Source organism: Camelus ferus, chromosome 10 (assembly GCF_009834535.1).
Source record: "Camelus ferus isolate YT-003-E chromosome 10, BCGSAC_Cfer_1.0, whole genome shotgun sequence".
NCBI classification, from domain to species: domain Eukaryota; kingdom Metazoa; phylum Chordata; class Mammalia; order Artiodactyla; family Camelidae; genus Camelus; species Camelus ferus.
This window is the reverse complement of record NC_045705.1, coordinates 30,719,646-30,739,833: the sequence shown is the minus strand read 5'-3', so window position 1 is coordinate 30,739,833 and position 20,188 is coordinate 30,719,646. Positions and strand designations below refer to the sequence as shown.

The 20,188-nt window shown below is 43.7% G+C and overlaps 2 protein-coding genes across 5 annotated transcripts in view; one reads left to right on the top strand and one right to left on the bottom strand.

Moving 5' to 3' along the window:
- Window positions 1-20,188, bottom strand: part of C10H11orf49 (chromosome 10 C11orf49 homolog) — a 170,604-nt gene that overhangs the window by 21,007 nt on the left and 129,409 nt on the right. For all 4 annotated transcript variants that reach the window (XM_032488623.1, XM_032488625.1, XM_032488624.1 and 1 more), the window contains one exon: window positions 15,598-15,682. In XM_032488623.1, coding sequence (XP_032344514.1) covers window positions 15,598-15,682 — 85 coding nt within the window. The remainder of the gene's footprint in view (window positions 1-15,597; window positions 15,683-20,188) is intronic.
- Window positions 3,914-4,685, top strand: LOC102522508 (60S ribosomal protein L29-like). The gene has a single exon (XM_032488627.1). The coding sequence runs from the start codon at window positions 4,207-4,209 to the stop codon at window positions 4,552-4,554; it is 348 nt and encodes a 115-aa protein (XP_032344518.1). The 5' UTR covers window positions 3,914-4,206; the 3' UTR covers window positions 4,555-4,685.

The following is a 20,188-nucleotide window of genomic DNA, read 5'->3' as shown; positions in this document are numbered from 1 at the left end:
AACTGGATGACTTCCTACCTGGTTTCCTGCAACACTCTTGCCTCCTTCTAATTGAGTATCCATACCGTGGCCAGAAATATCTTTTTAAAAATTCAAATCTGACCATTTTACAACTCTGTTTAAAACCCTCCCCAGGCTTTGCATTGGCCTTAGAGCAGAGTCTCCCATTCTTATCCTGGCTCATGGGCCTGATGATCTGCCTCTGCTCACCTCTCTAGACTCCAGTGGCCCCAGGCAACGTCCCTTGCTGAGTTCCAGCCACACAGATCCTTCAGTTCTTCCTTCTTCCCGCCCTTCAAACAAGCCTGTCCTCTGTCGAAGTGCTGCCTGCCCTCCGTGCCCCTCCTCAGCCACCTGCCTGATGCCTGGTCACCCTTCACGTGCAGCCACAGGGTGCATCTTTGAGGAGCCCTCCCTATTCTAGGCGAAGGTAGGCCTCCCTGCTCTGGCTGCCCCAGTTCTCTGTGACCTCTTCACACTGTGTGTGTCTGTCTTTGCCCCAGGACTCGAAGATTCACCAAGTGGCACCTCTGTCTTTCTGTCTGTTGCCCAACTCAGGCGCCAGCATGGTGCAGAGCACACAGTAGGCACTCGGTAAAATTTGCTGAATGAAGGAAAGCACGAACAAAAGACTAAGAGAGGTCACAGCTCCCTTCTCTTTTCCCCTGGCAAGGTGACATCTGGACACTACATTCAGCTCTGGAAAGTCCATTTAAGAGGAATAAACTAGAGTCATGAAGGAATCGAAGCAGCAGAGCCTGCAAACCAGGGTATCAGACAAATGACTTTAGATCCTTCAGCCTGGAAGACAAGGAGGTGAGGCCGAGGCCCAACTCATAAAGGGCTGCCGCTGAGGGAGATGTCACAGGGACCTAGTTTGCCTCTAGAAGACTTTTTCAAGATGCTCAGCTCTGGGATTGTGGCTACTTTGTGAAGGGGTGATCTGCTTGTTGCTGGAGATATTCAAGCAGAAGCCTGAAGGCTTGTACTTCCCGAAAGCATGAAAGCGTTTCCTCTAGGTCTGACAGAGTGTCACCCTAAGGGTGGACAGAACTCACCACTTTTCCTGTTAATGTTGGTTCTGGTGGGGGAGTCTGCTGGTCAGAGGACTGTGGCTGCAGCAAAGTCTGAAGACTTACAAAAGGTGCTTACAGAAACATCATGTCCTGCACGGTACATCTCCAAACTAATGCTCTGACCCATAAAAGTTCTGGGCATCTGGCATTGGAATCCTGGCAGGACTGTGGGAAAGGGCAGGGAGGAGGCTATGGGTCTGTCTCTGCCTGTGGTGACAGGGACGACCGCGTGCTGTAGACCCTACACTCCACTGACAGCTCCTTCACCCTGAACTCACACTTGTCACCACCCCCTAGAGGGCTCCAGAGAATTTCTTGAAGGCTAGGTCATCCACATGTGCTGTTTTCAGTTGATGGCAGTTGGCTCTACACCCCTTCCCGCCAGAGGCCCTCTGCTAACGTGCCAGCTGCTTCTGACACCTGGAGGAGACAGGCCGCCCCTGCTTTGAAGAGGAGCCAACAGGGAGCTGCTGCCAAGAGTCTGTACAGATCCATTGGATCATGGAGGGGTCCTTGCAGGCCAGGCCTCAGGGCTAGAGTGGGAGACTCTGGGAAGAAGGAAAGGCACTCGAGTTCAGGCTGGCTCTGAGCAGAACCATGTGAAGGGTGGAGCCCACAGCAGGCGACTGGAATGAAGACAGAACGCTTGGCAGGGTCTGAGCGAATCCTGAGGGGGCTGGCCCTTCTCCCTCCCCTGCTGACTTCCAACAGCTGGGATGGGCTGCGAGTTAAGTGGGTGCCAAGGAAGCAACAGCTTTCAGCCTGAACCTACTGACTTGCCAACTTCCTGTTGACCCTTAAGGGTCAGTATCCCTGGTCTAGTGGCACGAGCTGTACCCATTTTTGTTTTTTTTCCATTTCTGGGCAAGCAACCCTGGGATCAAATCCCAGCTCCAGAACTCACTGGCCAAGTGACCTTGTCTTGGGCAAGTTATGTTTCCTCTCTGAGCTTCGGTTTCCTCATCTGTAAAGAGGTGACAGTAATAGTTCCTACTTCACAGGATTCTTGTGAAGATTCAGTATGGTCATTTACTGTGCCAGTATGTAATAATCACTCAAAAGAAGTGTCAGCTGCTATCAATAAGTGTATTCTAGCTGGTTTAAGGTGATGGAAGAGCTCAGAATAGCAGATAAAAATATAGCTCAGAGGAAGTGAGTGCTGCCAGCACCCTGGCGGGCCAGGCTCTCAGGCGGAAGCCAGCTATCTTGTGTCAGGTCTGCTGTCGGGGGAGCCCGGCCCTCAGCCAGGGCCAAGCCGCCCTCCATGACTACACCTCTTTGGGGTGGTCCCATGAGCTGTGACTTTCATGAAGTGTGTCCCCAAGTCTGTTTGGGCTCCCAGGGCACCTCTGCGGACTCGGTCTTAATGTCAGGGCCGTAAGTGAGGATGAAACTACCCTCTGGCCACTCTCTCCAGCAGGGAGGAAGGAAAGAGGCTGTGGTCAAGGTTTCCTGCCGCACTTCCTTAGGGCTGCCCCTCTTCTGGACTGTGTTGGGGGCACCTGTGTGCTGCACAAGCTGCTCCAAGTCCAGGCCCTCAGAGCACCGTGGCGTGTCTGGGTCATGGCTCTCCCTGGGGGCCAGCACATGCCTCCAGGGTGCCCCAGACCCCACCTGCCCTGCAGTGCCTAAGGGGCTGGATCCAGAGAGAGTGGGTAACAACAACGACCACCAGTTAGTGTTCATTAAGGGTCTTCTCGGTCTGCACTACACATCTGTCATTGCATTTTCTTCTCATATTAATCTGATGAGGTAAGATCAATGGATATCTTTACTGAGAACACAGAGGTTCAGAAATGTGACCAGGGTTTCAAGCTAGAAGCAAAAGAGCTATAATTCAAACACAGGTCTCTCTGACTCGAATCACGGTTCCTACGACCTGCAGCTGCTCCTGGTAAGAAGTGGGCTCTGCGCTCTCTGGTGGCAGCCACACCTTCCTGCTGGTGGCGCTGTCCCTTCTCTCACTCTTGGTGTTTGTAGAGCAATGGCCCCCGGGAGGGTTGGAAGCTTCTTCCCTGCAGGCCTCAGCTCAGCCATTTAAGCCCCCCTATCCTGGTCTCTCCCAAGAAGACTTACAGCAAGGGTGCACTGACCGTGCTCTTCGGACAAAAACCTGAATCCAAATCCATGGCCTGTGAGGCCCTCCTTTCCTCTCCCAGCCCCCAGACTCCTCAAACTCCAGGCCCGCTGGCTCCTCCCAGTCCCCCCGAGGTCCTTGCTGGTCGAAGTGGGGCTTCTTTCCCTGGACGGCCTTTCCTCTCACTGCTCCCTCCCTAAATCCTGTCCACTCTTTTCATTTTAAATATTTAAAGCTTCAGAAAATTACACAGAATAACATGACGAACACCTGTGTACCCACTAGCTAACCATCAAACCTTCTTCACATTTGGCCACCCTTGCTTCAGTTTTTATGAGGTTTATGAAACATTACACATACTGTTCAAACCACCTGGACAGCCCTCCCTCGTCCCAGTCCTCTCCCTTCTCCCAGAGACCACTGGAACTTGAGGGCTTGGCGTTCACTTACTGAAACTTGGGTTTAGCATCCCTCTGCATTTTTTCATACGATTTTTAACTCACGCAAATGTCTCTACTCTTAAAACATTACGTAACTTTGCTTGACTTGTTTTCAAACCTGTACATCATTCTGTAACTTGACATTTTGAGATTTATCAGTGTTGATGAATATCTGTCTCCCTGTATTCATTTTAGCTGCTGTACAGAATTCCACAGTGAAGACAACACACTGTCCTTTCTCCCGCACAGAGACAGGCAGAGTGTTCCATTGGTAGCGATTGCAAACAATGCTGCAGGCGCACCTCTTGAACTTTTTAAGATTTGCCCCAATTGCTTCAAAGTGATTCTACCAATTTACTCACTAGCAGTTTATGAGAGTCCCTACTGTTCCACATCATCACCAATACTCGCACTATCTCACTTTAAAAGTTTTGAAATTTCTCTTCCGGTCCCAGGCGGTTCGGGGTCTCCCGGCTCTGGTGTAGGCATGGCCTAGTCAAAGAACCACACCACACACAACCAGTCCTGAAAATGGCACAGAAACGGCATCAAAAAACCCTGATCACAACGATAAGAATCTCTTAAGGGGGTAGACCCCAAGTTCCTGAGGAACATGCGCTTTGCCAAGAAGCACAACAAGAAGGGCCTGAAGAAGATGCAGGCCAACAACGCCAAGGCCACGAATGCATGTGCTGAGGCTGTCAAGGCTCTCATAAATCCCAAGGAGGTCAAGCCCAAGATCCCACAGGGCGACAGCCGCAGGCTCAGTCGACTTGCCTGCATTGCTCACCCCAAGCTCGGGAAACGTGCTTGTGCCCGCATCGCCAAGGGGCTCAGGCTCTGTCGGCCAAAGGCCAAGGATAAGGCTCAGATCAAGGCCGTAGCTGCAGCTCTGGCTCCAGCTCCGGCTCAGGCTCAGTCTCCCAAAGGCGCCCAGGCCCCCACAAAGGCTCCAGAGTAGAGGCTTTCATCTACTGATGTGAGGATATAAGGACTAGTGTGACCCCTGGGCTACTGTCTGCATAGGGCTCATGTCTACCTGTGCTGTTTGTACAAATAAACCTGAGGCAGGATCTGTCAAAAAAAAAAAAATGTTTTGCCAATTTGATGGGTATAAAGTGGTATCTCAATTTAATTGGCATTTCCCTGATTATTAGTGAGTCTGGCCATGAAAATATCCCTCAATGTTTATCAGTTGTTAGAGTTTTCTATGTATTATCTGTTTGTATCTTTGGGCTATTTTTCTTCTGCTTTTCTTTTTTTGGTTTGTTTAACTTTTTATTATGGAAAATTCCAAACATTTACAACTGTAGATAGAGTACAAAGAATTCCATGTACCCATCATCCAGCTTCAACAATTATTAACTCTCTTTTAAAATTGAAGTATAGTCAGTTTACAATGTTGTGTCAATTTCTGGTGTGCAGCATAATTTTCAGTCATACATATATTCCTTTTCATATTCTTTTATCATTATAGGTTATTACAAGATATTGAATATCATTCCCTGTGATATACAGTAGAATCTTATTGTTTATCTATTTCATATATGATAATTAGTATCTGCAAATCTTGAACTCCCAATTTATCCCTTCCCACCTCCTTCCCCCCCGGTAACCATAAGTTTGTTTTCTGTGTCTGTGAGTCTTTTTCTGTTTTCTAAGAAAGTTCATTTGTGTCCTTTTTTCTTTAATTCCACTTATGAGTGATCTCATATGGTATTTTTCTTTCTCTTTCTGGCTTACTTCACTTAGAATGACAATCTACAGGTCCATCCATGTTGCTGCAAATGGCATTATTTTATTCTTTTTTATGGATGAGTAGTAGTCCATTGTATAAATACATCACAACTTCTTTATTGAGTCATCTGTTGATGAACATTTAGGTTGTTTCCATGTCTTGGTTACTGTAAATAGTGCTGCTATGAACATTGGAGTGCATTTATCTTTTCGAATTAAGTTTCCTCCATAGGCCCAGGAGTGGGATTGCTGGATCATATGGTAAGTCTATTTTTAGTTTTTTAAGGAATCTCCATACTGTTTTCCATAATGGCTGCACTAAACTACATTTGCACCAAGAGTATAGGAGGGTTGCCTTTTCTCCACACCCTCTCCAGCATTTATTGTTTGTGGACTTTTGAATGATAGGTATTCTGACTGGTGTGAGGTGATACCTCATTGTACTTTTCATTTACATTTCTCTGATAATTAGTGATATTGAGCATTTTTTTTCATGTGCCTATTGACCATTTGTATGTCTTAATTGGAGAATTGCTTGTTTAGGTCTTCTGCCCATTTTGGATTGAGTTGTTTGTTTTTTTTGTATTTAAGTTGTATGAGCTGTTTATATATTCTGGAAATTAAGCTCTTGTCAGTTGCATCATTTGCCAAGTATTTTCTCGCATTCCATAGGTTGTCTTTTTGTTTTGTTTATGGTTTCCTTTGTTGTGCAAAGCTTATAAGTTTAATTAGATCCCATTTGTTTATTTTTGCTTTTATTTTATTTTTTGTTGTTATCAAGAAACATGTATTTAAATTCTTGTTTTGCTTTTATTTCTATTGCCTGGGTAGACTGCCCTAGGAGAACATTGCTAAGATTTATGTCAGAAACTGTTTTGCCTACACAGCGAAGGAAACCATAAGTAAAACAAAAAGACAACCTATGGAATGGGAGAAAATTTTTGCAAATGAAACCGACAAAGGCTTGCTCTCCAGAATATATAAGCAGCCCATACGATTTAATAAGAAACAACCAAACAACCCAATCCAAAGATGGGCAAAAGACCTAAACAAGCAATTCTCCAAGGAAGACATACAAATGGTCAATAGGCACATGAAAGAATGCTCAATATCACTAATTATCAGAGAAATGCAAATCAAAACTACAATGAGGTATCACCTCACACCAGTCAGAATGGCCATCACTCAAAAATCCACAAATGACAAATGCTGGAGAGGCTGTGGAGAAAGGGGAACCCTCTTACACTGCTGGTGGGAATGCAGTTGGTGCAGCCACTATGGAAAACAGTATGGAGATTCCTCAAAAGACTAGGAATAGACTTACCATATGACCCAGGAATCCCGCTCCTGGGCTTATTTCCAGAAGGAACCCTACTTCAGGATGACACCTGCACCCCAATGTTCACAGCAGCACTATTTACAATAGCCAAGACATGGAAACAGCCTAAATGTCCATCAATGGATGACTGGATAAAGAAGAGGTGGTGTATTTATACAATGGAATACTATTTAGCCATAAAAACTGACAACATAACGCCATTTGCAGCAACATGGATGCTCCTGGAGAATGTCATTCTAAGTGAAGTAAGCCAGAAAGAGAAAGAAAAATACCATATGAGATCGCTTATATGTGAAATCTAAAAAACAAAAACAAAAACAAACAAAAAAAGCATAAATACAAAACAGAAATAGACTCATAGACATAGAATACAAACTTGTGGTTGCCAAGGGGAAGAGGGTGGGAAGGGATAGATGGGATTTCAAAATTGTAGAATAGATAAGCAAGGTTATACTGTATAGCACAGGGAAATATACACAAGATCTTATGGTAGCTCACAGAGAAAAAAATGTGACAATGAATATATATATGTCCATGTATAACTGAAAAATTGTGCTCTACACAGGAATTTGACACAACATTGTAAAATGATTATAAATCAATAAAAAATGTTATAAAAAAGAAAGAAACTGTTTAGCCTATATTTTCTTCTAGGAGGTTTGTAGTTGTTGTCTTATGTTGAAGCTTTCAAGCAATTTTGAGTTTGTTTTTGTGTACGATATGAGGGTGTGTTCTAACTTCAATGATTTACATGCAGCTGTCCAGCTTTCCCAACACCATTTGCTGAAGAGATTGTCTTTTCTCCATTGTATTTTCTTGCCTCCTTTGTAGAAAATTAATTGACTGTAAGTCTGTGGGTTTATTTCTGGACTCTATTCTGTTCCATTGATCCATGTCTGTTTTTGTGCCAATACTGTGATGTTTTGATTACTATAGCTTTGTAGTATTGTCTGAAGTCTGGGAGGGTTGTTCCTCCAGCTTCGTTCTTTTTCTTCAGTATTGCTTTGGCAATTCTGGGTCTTTTGTGATTCCATATAAATTTTAGGATGATTTGTTCTAGTTCCGTGAAAGATGTCCTGGGTAATTTGTTAGGGATCACATTAAATCTGTAGATTGTTTTGGGTAGTATGGCCACTTTAACAATATTAATTCTTCCAATCCAAGAGCATAGGATATCTTTCCGTTTCTTTAAATCATCTTTAATTTCCTTAATCAATGTTTTATAGTTCTCTGCATATAAGTCTTTCACTTCCTTGGTCAGATGTATTCCTAAGAATATTTTTTCTTTGGATGTGCTTTTAAAAGGGATTATTTCTTTATTTTCCTTTTCTGATATTTCATTGTTAGTGCAAAGAAAAGCAACTGATTTCTGTATGTTAATCTTGTATCCTGCTATCTTGCCAAATTCTTTTATTAGCACTAGTAGTTTTTGTGTGGAGCCTTTTTGGTTTTCCATATATAGTATCATGGCGTCCACATATAGTGACAATTTTACCTCTTCTCTTCCAATTTGGATCCCTTTTGTTTCTTTTTGTTGTCTGATTTCTATGGCTAGGACTTTCAAAACTAGAAGTGAGAGTGAGAATGAATAGAAATGGTGAGAGTGGGCATCCTTGTCTTGTACCAGATTTTAGCAGGAAGGATTTCAACTTTTCACCATTGGGTATTATGTTGGCTGTAGGTTTGTCATAATTAGTTTTTATTATGTTGAGATATGTTCCCTCTATACCCACTTTGGTAAGAATTTTTATCATAAATGGGTGTTGAATTTTATCAAATGTTTTTTCTGCATCTATTGAGATGATCATGTGATTTTTGTCCTTTCTTTTGTTGAGGTGGTGTATTATGTGATTGATTTGCATAGGTTGAACCATCCTTGTGTCCCTAGGATGAATCCAAGTTGATCTTAGTGTATCCTTTTTATGTGTTGTTGGATTCTGTTTACTAACATTTTTTTGAGGATTTTTGCATCTATGTTCAACAACAATATTGGCCTCTGATTTTTCTTTTTTGGTAGTGTCTTTTGCTGGGTTTTGGTATTAGGGTGATGATGGCTTCATAGAATGAGTTTGGGAGTGTTTCCTCCTCTTCAGTCTTTTGGAAGAGTTTGAGAAGGATTGGTATGCGTTCTTTGCATGTTTGGTAGAATTCCCCAGTAAAGCCATCTGGTCCTGGACTTTTGTTTGCAGGGAAGTTTTTATTGCTAATTCTATTTCACTTCTAGTCACTGATCTGTTCAAATGATCTAATTCTTCTTGGTTCAGTTTTGGTGGAACTGGTCCATTTCTTTTAGGTTGTCCAATTTGTTGCCACATAGTTGTTCATAGCAGTCTCTTATGGTTTTTTGTATTTTTTGTGGTGTTGCTTGTAATTTCTCAATTTTCATTTCTTATTTTGTTTATTTGTGTCCTCTCTCTTTTCTTCTTGGTGAGCCTGGCCAAAGGTTTTTAATTTTGTTTACTTTTTCAAAAAACCAGGTCTTAGTGTGATTGATTTTTTCTATTTTTTTAAATCTCTGTTTTATTTATTTCCTCTCTGATCTTTATTATTTCTTTCCTTCTTCTGACATTAGATTTTGTTTGTTCTTCTTTTTCTAATTCTTTTAGATGGTAGGTTAATTTATTGGAGTTTTTCTTGTTCTCTGAGGAAGGCCTATATTGCTATGAACTTCCCTGTTAGGGCTGCTTTTGCTGCATCCCATAGATTTTGAATGGTTGTGTTTTCATTGTCATTTGTCTCTAGGTATTTTTAAATTTCCTCTTTGATTTCATCATCGACTCATTGGTTTGTTTGTTTTTTTTTTTTTTTTTTTTTCAGTAGTAGCATGTTGTTTAGTCTCCATGCAGTCATTTTTTTCTCATTTGTCTTTCTGTGGTTGATTTCTAGTTTCACTGCCATCGTGGTCAGAAAAGATGCTTGAAATAAATTTCTATCTTCTTAAATTTGTTGAGGCTTTTTTGGGTCTGAGTATGTGGTCTATCCTAGAGGACTTTCCATGCGTACTTGAAAAGAATGTATATTCTGTTTTTTGGGGGATGTTGTGTCCTAAAAAGATCAACTAGGTCCAACTGTTCTATTGTGTCATTTAGTATCTCCTTTGCCTTATTGATTTTCTGTCTGGAAGATCTGTCCAATGATGTGGGTGTTAAAAGTCTCCTACTATTATTGTGTGGACTATTTTTCTACTGAGGTTTTTCATCTTTTTCTTATTGATCTGTAGGAGTTCTTCATAAACAAGTCTTGAGACTAAAAACTTCTGCAGACTAATCTGTTGTTAGTGACATGTAACAAATATATTCTTCTAGTCTCTGGCTTGTCTTTCAACTTTGTTTATGGTATCTTTTTTGAAAGGGAAATTTTCATCTAATTTTCTGCTAGTCCAGTGGTTTAGGGTTCTGGACTAGCACTTGCTGTGGCCAGGGTTCAACTGGCCATCAGGGAATTCATGCTTCATAGCAGATGTTTCTCCTGTCTCTAGAATGTCAGCTCTGTAAGGACAGGGACTTTGTTTTGTTCACTGCTCTGCCCTCGGCACCTGGAAGAGGGCCTGGCACCAAGCAGGCCCTCTCCATGAACACTGACAGAATGACTGAGTACATGAAGGTAATTCTGTTTGTGGTTAGTTGATTAACCTCATCCATTGGGCTTGGACTTTAAGAATTTTTATCCTTTTTAAGAATCCTAAGAATTTTAAGAATTCTTCACCTGGTGGCCATAAAAATATTTTCTTCTATTATCTTTTAAGAGTATTATAGTTTTGCATTTTACACTTAGGTCTGTAATCTATGTGAAATTGACTTCTAAATATGGTCTGACGTAGGGATCTAACTTTATTTTATCCTATGTGGATAAGCAATTGCCCCATGACTACTTATTGAATCATCTTTTCCACTACTGCTCTGCAATGCTACCTTTTTATACATCACATTTTTAAAAAAATGCATGGGTTTGTTCTGGCCTGTCTAGTATAATCTATTTGTCAATTCTTACTCTAGAACCACACTATCTTAATTATAATAGCCTTATAATAAGCCTTGGTAGTTAACAGGGCAAGTTCATCTCTTACTCATACTTCAGGTCCCAAATTCAACATCTCTGCCTTATAGAAAAGCTTTTCATGATTCCCCAGGTCAGGCTGGGTATCCTGTTCATATGTTCCTATAGCACTCAGATCTTCATTTATATAATGCCTGCTGCTCTATCAGTTTGTAAGTTCTTTGAGGGCTGGAACAACATCTATTTTGCTCACTGTCATAGCCCCTCCACCAGCACAATGACTGGCAAGTAACAGGCGCTCAATAAATATTTGGTAAATGAAAGAGTTGGGGAGGGAAAGGATAGTCTGTTTGGGTGAAAGGCCTTTTGAGGCAACAGAGATTCTGTCAGATGGCAGGTCAGATCTGGGGAGGAGGGCTATGCAGAACAAGACTGCAGGGGAGAGACATAAAGAAAGAAAGACACCAAGAAAGCATAAACCTGTGTCTTCAGGGCTTGGCATGAGGTCTGGCCAATAGTAGATGCTCAGTAAACATTGGAAAAATGAATACAAGAATGAAGCATCACTCTCCATTTACTAATTACAATTTTTAAAAATAGGTAATATTTTTTGAGGGCTTTGTGACAGGTATTTTACATGCATTATCTCATTAAATCCTAAAAACAACTCTATGAGACAGGTTCCACTATTATTTCCATTTTGAAGATGGAGGAATTGAGGCTCAGAGAAGCTGCTCAAGGTCACAAGCCAGTGAGCAGAGGAAGTGGGATTTGAATCCAGGGTTGTCTGCCCCCAGCACCTGAGTCCTACACCGTTAGGCCATCGCACCTTTGTGACACAGGGCCCAGCTGTAAAATGACTCTCTTAAATGGGGGTGAGTTGTTATGTTTAAAACTGGATTCCTTAGTTGTTCATGTGCTTTCAAAGCACTGAATGTATTCAGCATATAACCATGATAAAAGAGCTTTTCCTATTAAACACGTATTACTCACTAGGGAATCTGGCTTTCAGTGAGGGAGAAGTGAGTTAAATAGTGTTTGACAAAACAGAGAGAAGGGAATGCAATTCCTTTTAATACAAGCAATTCTAAAATGCCAGGATGAGACTGGGATGCAATGCTCTAAATCAGTGTTTCTCAAAGTGGGTCCCAGACCACGAGCATCACTTGAGAACTTGGAAGAAATATGAATTATTGAGCCCTCCCTCAGACCCACTGAACTCAGGATGGGGCTGGGCCATCTGTGGTTTAATAAGCCCTGCAGGTGATTCTGATGCACACTCCAGTTGGAGAACCACTGCTTTAAATCTTCACCCTTGGCGCGAAGCTTCCCAACCCTATGTCATTTGGGCCTTGAATGGATTACAGGTGTGATGGTCCCCCTGGCCTTGCTGGGAGGAGGCCAGAGCCTGCAGCCTAATCACAGGCAGTCCTGTCTTTATCCTGCTTTTTGTTATATTTTGTTTCCTGAGTGTTGTGAAGTGAAAAAAGGCCAGAAAGCACTGCCTTAGGGAACCTAGGAACTTCTCATTTATTTTAAAAAGGTCTGGTAATAATAATAATGCCAACATTTTTTAACAGCAAGAAACTTATTATTTACTAAATGTCTATAATGTGCTAAGCAATTTACATATATTTTTTGTTCAAATCTTACAACCGCCCTATGAGTTAGTTATTATTATTAGCCCCATTTTACAGATATGGGAACAGGGCTTAGAGGAGTTCACAGAGAAACTCAAGGCCATCCAGTTAATGGAGCACAGGTGGTGTGTACACCCAGGTCTTTCTAACCCTATGATGCCTGTGCTTTTAGGTCAGGGTTAATACCACGGCTTCTAACACTGAAAGTTTGCTCTGTGCCAGGCATTACTTTAAGCACATTGCATGCTTCTTCCATTATTACAACTACGATTATTTCCACTTTTCAGATAAGGAAACGGAGGCTCAAAGAAATTAAATAACTTTCCCAAGGGCACCAGATGGTAAATTGTGGAACAAGGATTTGAACTCAGGAGGTTCAACTCGAGCAGAATGTTCCTCACCATCAGGAAAGCCCCCAGTCCATGGAGGATGGAGACAGAGATGCTGTGGTGATCTTTCAGGGATAACATGACAAAACGACTCCCACTGCCGCAGGAGTGTGTGAGGGGAGAGGATCTCCAGCTGGCGCTGTCAGGGAGCCTGTTTGCTCTTTCCTTTCCTGTGTTTCCAGCTCACACCTGCCGCCCCAGGCCTGGCCATGGTGCTTGCAGCGCATAAGTCAGGCACGTGTGGAGCGGCTCTGCCCTGAACGGGCTCTGGCGTACAGCTGCCTGTGGATTACATTCTTCTGCACACACATCATCAGAGACTGGAGCCTCCTTCTGCGGCCAGTCCCCAGACCTCAGGGCCATGAGTAGAGGGAGCCCAGCAATGTGAGAGGAGAGGGCAGTAACTTTTCTAGCAACAGGAGCTGCCTTGGAGACCTACCCACCCCCATCTGCAATTCTGGTCGGAAGCCTGGGCTTGTGTGTGAGGAAGCTGGGATCCTGACCTTCAGGACAAGATGGCAATGGCTTGAACAATCAGAGGGCACTTTCTGGGATGGATACCATTTTTCCACACATACACCAGCTGGACAGGAGTGGGGAAGAATGGCCCTGGGGAGGTGGGGTCGACACAGGAGCCTGAGCCCTGAATTCATCTTGAATTTTGTAGCTGGTATCCTGAGGATGCCCCTGGCCCTTCTGTTGTATATCTTGGCATTCCATAACTCCCTCACATTCCCTGCTATTGACACGGACTGGTTACCATGCTCCCTTGTCCTTAAATTGAAAAGTCTGAAGTTCCTATCGAACAGTAGGCCTGTCGGTGAAGAGGACGTAAGCTTCTGGCCCCAGCTAGGGGGACATCACTCCAGAAGCCCCTTGGTATCAATAAATTAAGAATTTGTGGGTTTTAGAGGATTCTATTCCTCCTCCTCTAATCCTGCAGTGCTTACGTACATTGGACTCTTTGAAAGGGTCTGAGAGGTGGGTGGGACAAGTTCAAGAACGGAGATGCTGGGGTTAAAATCATCCTGAGGGCTCACCCTAACTTTCAGGAACGGGAAAGGAGGATGGTGGCTGTTGGGGAGTGAAGGAGACCACAGGCATATGTCACGAAGTGGGGGAAAGCTGTGATTGGTACCCGAGGAATCCTCTTCTAAATCAAACGTCAAGCTCCCTTGAGGAGCTGGAACCGTCTCTTATTCATCACTGTGTCTCCAGTGTGAGGAATAGATCCTGGCACCAAACTGGTACTCAAGAAATATTTGATGAAATGAAGTCCTGATGCCTGCTACAACATGGCTGAACCTTGAAAACATTATGCTAAGTAACAGAAATCTGTCACAAAGGGCCATATATTATGTGATTCCACTTATTTTAAACGTCTAAAATAGGCAAGTTTATAGAGACAGATAGCAGTTCCTAGGGCTGGGGAGGATGGGGGTGGATTGAGGAGTAATGGCTAAGGGGTGCAGGATTTCTTTTTGGGGGTAATTAAAAAGTTCCAAAATTGATAGTGGTGATGGATGTGAATATACAGTGGACCCTTGAACAACCTGGATTTCAACTCTGCAGGTCCACCTGTACGTGGACTTCTTCAATATTAAATACTATAGTACTACACAGTATGCCGTTGGTTGAACCCGCAGATGTAAAAGCCACGAATGCGAAACCTGCCGACTCGGAACCCTGCAGAGGAGGGACCATGTATATGAGGAACCCTGCAGAGGAGGAACCGTGTATACGAGGAACCCTGTATACAGAGGACCTGTGTTCGAGGAACCGTGTAAATGGAGAGCTGACTAGAAATTATACTCTGCTTTCGACTGCACAGGGGGCGGGTGCCCCAACCTCCTCCCAGTTCAAGGGTCAACTATACTGTGAATATACATGCTTAATTGATTTAGGGAAGCTGGGCATTTAAAAAGATTATTATTGCCTTTACTTTTTTAGAGCAGTTTTAGGTTCATAGTGAAATTGAGGGGAAGGTGCAGGGATTTCCCAGGTACCCCTAGCCCCCCAACAGGCACATCCTCTCCGGTTATCAGCATCCCCACCAGGTGGCACATTTGTAACCACTGAACCTGCATTGACATAACATCATCCAAAGTCCACAGTTTGTTTATGGTTCCCTCTTGGTGGTGTACGTTCTATGGGTTTGGACAAATGTATAATGACATATATCCATCATGTATGTTATAATTCAGAGTATTTCCCTCAAAATCCTCTGTTCTTGCACTTTTCAGAAAGCAAAATTTTTGCTATACTTCCATTTGCTGCCTTAGCTCAGATTTTCAGTTAAATAAGTAAGAGTTAACTGAGGCATAGCCCAACTACTTCATTTGGTTAAAAAATGTGAATGGCAGTGAAACCAAACACAGAAATTAGAGGGTTCTAATGATTTCTGCCAAGCCTTCCTGGTTCTGGACTAATCTTGAAAACCTTCTTTTGGCATAAATAATCCAATTTATCCTTCCCTCGATTGGGCTTTATCACCTTCATGCTTTCCAGTCTTGAATCTCAACCCCTTGCATCACAAGCCACTGCCAACACTTGCCCCATATGTTTTCAGAATATCCTCTAGGAATATTTCTTTGGGCGTGTGTGTGGGTGTGCATGCGTGCGCGTGTGTGTTTGTCTTTTCATCTCACGACTCCCCAACTCTATCTGCAGACCGTGAGGCTCCCCACAGAAACCACCGAGGATCATCTGGCATCCTTTTGGAAGTGAAGAAAGTATTATGTTTTGGGGCAAATCCCAAATAGACCCCTCTCCAAATGCCAATGTCTTCCCTCACAGTTTTATTCTCTCCTAATGGTGTGTGTGTTTGTGTACATTTCAGGTTTCTCTAAGAAGCCCGGGCCAAAGAGGGGGCTTAGCTGACTTCCAAAGCCCAGGAGACATACCTGGCTGCCTTCTGAGTGAGCTCCAGCGGGAAATCCGGGCACAGTAATTGCAGCAAGCAGTGATATTCCCTCATGGTCAGCAGGTCTGGAGTGGAAACGGAGAGGAACATGTTAGGTCTCTGCATGTGAAGTCACTGCTCTCTTTTTTGTCATTTCATGAATTTCAGACCTACTCTGGGTAGAGCTGCTCTTTTAAAGGTTAACACAGTGTTAGGGCTGTGTTAGCTGCTAACTCTCCAAGGGTAAGATGTGAAGATCGATATTTCTACAAAGGTTTTCCTGGGTGGGAAGCACCCAGCTACAACATTTTGGCCAAAGGAGCTTCACTGGTCTGAAAGATGGTCAAGTGAGAAGAGGGGATTAGAGGGGTACCTTTATTAGCCTTCTTAGTTTGGTTTTCCTTATGAAAATCTGTATGAAAATCTGCAAGAATGAGTCATTTCAAAGCTGGCTAAATTTGCTGAAATTCTCTGGCATGGGAACACTCACCACAACATGCCCAAAGACCATCCACAGAATATCTGGAAGCAGTACTAAGGCAAATTCATTCTTGAAACGTATGGGGAAGAACACAGCATAGCAACCCACAGACCTTATTACTGTCATCCAGGATTGTGCACGCTGGCTTCTTCTGGATGCCTGTACCCAAATCTGGTCATCCTATTATAGGAAGCCAAGACAGAGGGCCAAGGTACACAGTCAAAGCAACCAAATGACTCCTGGTACACAGAAACAGTGCTTTGGGAGAGATGGGCCAGTATGAGGCTCCCAGTAGAAGAACCAGAGAGGTAAATCTCAGGGAGGTTTATAGAATGCCAGGGGAGAGGAAGTACACTGATACTTAACAGTTGTTTTGTTACTGCATGTACCAAAGCCAGAAGATTTTCGATCAGTTAGGCAACTGCAATCGGCCAGTATTGCATATACCAAAGCATTTCAAATATGGAAGGACGTGCTAATGGTAAAGCAAGATCAAGCAACGCGGAAGCCCTCCTAACTGGGAGTATGAGTGAGAGAAGGGAATCCAGAGGGCACAGCCACATTTGGGGGATGAAGACGATGATCACAGGCACTTGGTTTCTTTGGACCTAAGTTAGCTCAAGCCACAGGAATCCAGATCTCCTGTCCCTGCTCGTTTGCTTGATGCTTTTCCAAGACAAAAACCCCAAATCCCCAAAGACAGGCCTGGGTTCCTACTACTTTTTCATCAAAGCTCAATTCAAGGTGGGGGCATCGAGTTAGACTAACCACACTGTCAAAGTCAGGGACACCAAAGCAACAGACGCAGCATCAATGTAGGTCAAAGGAGCAAGATGGCTTTTGCGGCCTTTGTCGTGGCCACAATGGGGTGTGCACTTTCCTCTCCTCACTTGCCTGACCTCGGGCACAGCCTGGTAGGAGGTTTTGTTCTTCAAGGGAAGGAGTAGGAGGCACTCAGGGTCTCACAGATTTGGGACAGGAAAGGTGAAAGGAAGGGAGAAAAGCCACTGACTCTAATGTGTTCCCACTTTGTTTTCACCCCAGAACTCCCTGTATAGAGAGGAGTGATATCTGGCAGGAACTAAATAAGGGAGAGTTCTATTCTTGAATCACGAGTGCTTTTCTAGGCTAAGCTTTGGTGGATGGATCTGATACCATTCTTGGCGGGGAGATCAAAATGTTTCGCAGTTACTCACATTTATCCCAAATCATCTATAAGATATCCTTGGGAAGATAAACAGGGTGAAGGAAAATGAGAAGCTGAGAGAGGGAGTTGTGTGACCCCCATATTTAATCAAGAAAGACGACACTGGGAGTGCCCCCTGGCTTCTGGACCCTCAGTTCTCTTTAGGTTCTTAATGACATTCTAACCCAGGAACTTCAGATTCTTGCTTCCTAAGGACAGAAGAATGACTTACAAAAATAATTCTGTACTTCTCCCATGCAACGATAGTTCTTAGAAATACTAAATCCATCAGAAAGACACATATATCCTGTTCACCACTTCTGGAGCCTGACTTCCCCAAAGGTTGAAGTGAGGAAGGTAGTCAGATAAAGAGATGAATGAAAGTGGAGGCAAATAAACAACTTTGGTCACCTTAATTGTGGAAGAGACAGCAGTTCTATTAAGGTAGTGGTGAGATAATGTCAAGGCCAGATGACTTCAAGGGAGAGGCATCTGCCACTTGGAGACACTCCTGGGTTGTACAGTGGGTATTTGGGAGAAGGGTGAGTGGTAAGACTTGTTCTAAAATCAGAACATTGATGAGCAAATGGGAGCTGCCTCTCCCTTGTCCCTCAGGCTCAGGTTCAAATCTTGGCTCTGCAATTTCCCAGCTATGCAACCTTGGGCAAATTGCTCAATCTCTCTAAATCTCAGTTTCTCATCTGTAAAATGGGAATGATGATACCTACCTTGTAGGATTGAAGTCAAGATTAAAAGAGATGATGTCTACAAAGTACTTAGCAGAATGTCTAGAACACAGTAACATCAAACAACGGGAGCTATTTTGGTTTTGTTTTGAGCTCCTGTGAGGCAAAGGCAGGAGAGGCGAGGAGAGGAGGAAGGTGTTTCTTGCAAAGTTTAAATGCTTAAATACCTAGGAATGTTCTGCCTTGAAAATCTGTCAGGTAGTTTCAGCCAAACCTGGTTTTGAATACTCTCTTGCAGCAGGCATTCATTTAGTGCCTTCTCTGTTCCTGGTGCAGCGTTACAGCGAGGAACAAGCCAGCAGTCTCCCGCGCACCTGAGGCTCACACTCTGGCATTTGTTAACTCTAAATGCTCCTGCCTGTTTTGCACCCTTTGGTTCTAAGAGCTCTCCGAGATCTCTTCTGGGCAGCACTTTGTGCTTCAGGAATAACACAGTGAGACTGACTAGTCACCGAGCTCTGTGCTCAGGCTTTGAATTAGCTCACTTAACCTTCATGACAACCTCATGAAGTAGACTCCAGTATCCCCAGCCCCATCTCACAGCTAAGGACGTGGAGGCTTAGATAGATGAAATCATCTCGTGTGTGAGGAGAGGAGGGTCCAGAGCCTGGGGGAAAGGATGAGGACTTGGCTTCCCAGAGCAAGATCCTGGGCTGGGTGGCTTAATCATGAAAATGCTAACAGTCAACATTTACTGAGCACCTGCTATGGGCCAGGCACTGTTCTTCCAAGGGTTTTCCCAGTACTGTCTCAACTGATCTTAACTATGGTCATCCCCACTTCGCAGACACAGAAACTCAGATCATGCATGCTCAAATGGTAGAGCTGGAATTCAAACTCTGGCAGTCTGGCTCCAAAGTTTACCCAACTAACATTCCCAGCACCTTGATCTTATCAGCCGTAATGTGTGAAGGCTTAAAAGCTTATTATTCCCTCCAAACAAACTGCAGGAACTAAATAGCTCCAGGTGAACTGGATCAAGGAGACAATTCAAGTGAATTGGGATTTTTTTTTCACGCAAGAAACTGAGTCTGAAAGGTTCTAATTACTGTCGACAGGAAAGCCTGCAGCTCCAGCACCACAGCCTGCACTGGGCAGGCGGCCACGGGGAGGTGGGGGGTGAGTGCACCTGCGCTGGTGGTGATACCACCGTTTCTTATCCCTGCCCACCTGCCGGCGCTCCACTTCCTGGCAGGTGCAGGGAAGGTAAGTGGTGTGTACCACCAGATGCCTTCTCTGAAGGAATCTCCCCCCAATTAGGAAAGCCTCAGCCAGCAGGTCCTGAAAGTTCAAAGGCAAAGACATAAGAAGACTTTGGTATAAGATCAAAATCAGAGTACTCCCCACAAATTGGTGCTTCTCTTTCTGTGGGTGGTCAGAGCTGTTGAACTTTCTTATTCCAAACCTTCTAATAGTCCCATTGACTGTGTGCCTGGCTCTGGACCAGAGGTTCCTATACCCCTGATCCTATCATCTCAGGTGGCAGTACAGGGAGCCTGCGGCTCACAGCGTGGACTTCAGAGTTAGATTGCTTGGGCCCAAATCCAAGCTTTGCTACTGATGTCAAATTACTTAACCTTTCAGCACTCTATGCCTCAGTTTTCCTGTCTATAAAGTGGGAATAATATTGGTACCAACATAATACAGTTATTGTGAGTTAATGTAAAGTACTTAGGACAATGGCCCATTATAAGTGCTCTGTTAGTATTTGCTATTGTTATTTTAGAAATAAAGAAATTAGGGTGTCTTTAAGGTTAGTTACTTTTTCAAGGAAACAGAGCTAGTAAGAGGAGAGAGGATTGAGATTCGGAGTAAGCCCGGCTAGCTCCAAAGGCCCCGTGATTTCTTCTCTAGCTGGTGGGATCTAGCTGGTTTACAGGGGACTTGACTTCTGATGAAAGGCTTGTTAATGTCAGGTGACTGACAGACTCTCTAAATTAAACATACAGATACCCTTCAGGTGAGCAACATGAAACCGAGCCAGGCAGGTGTATTAGCGCAGAACCCAGACTCTGTAAGGTCAGACAACCTGGCTTCAAAACCTACCACTTACCACCAGTATGACTTGGACAACTTAGACAACTTCTCTGAACCTTGGTTTCCTCATCTTAGAACTGTGACTAACCAGAGTACCTACCTAAGGGGATTGTTATAAAAATCAAATGAGGTCATTTGTATC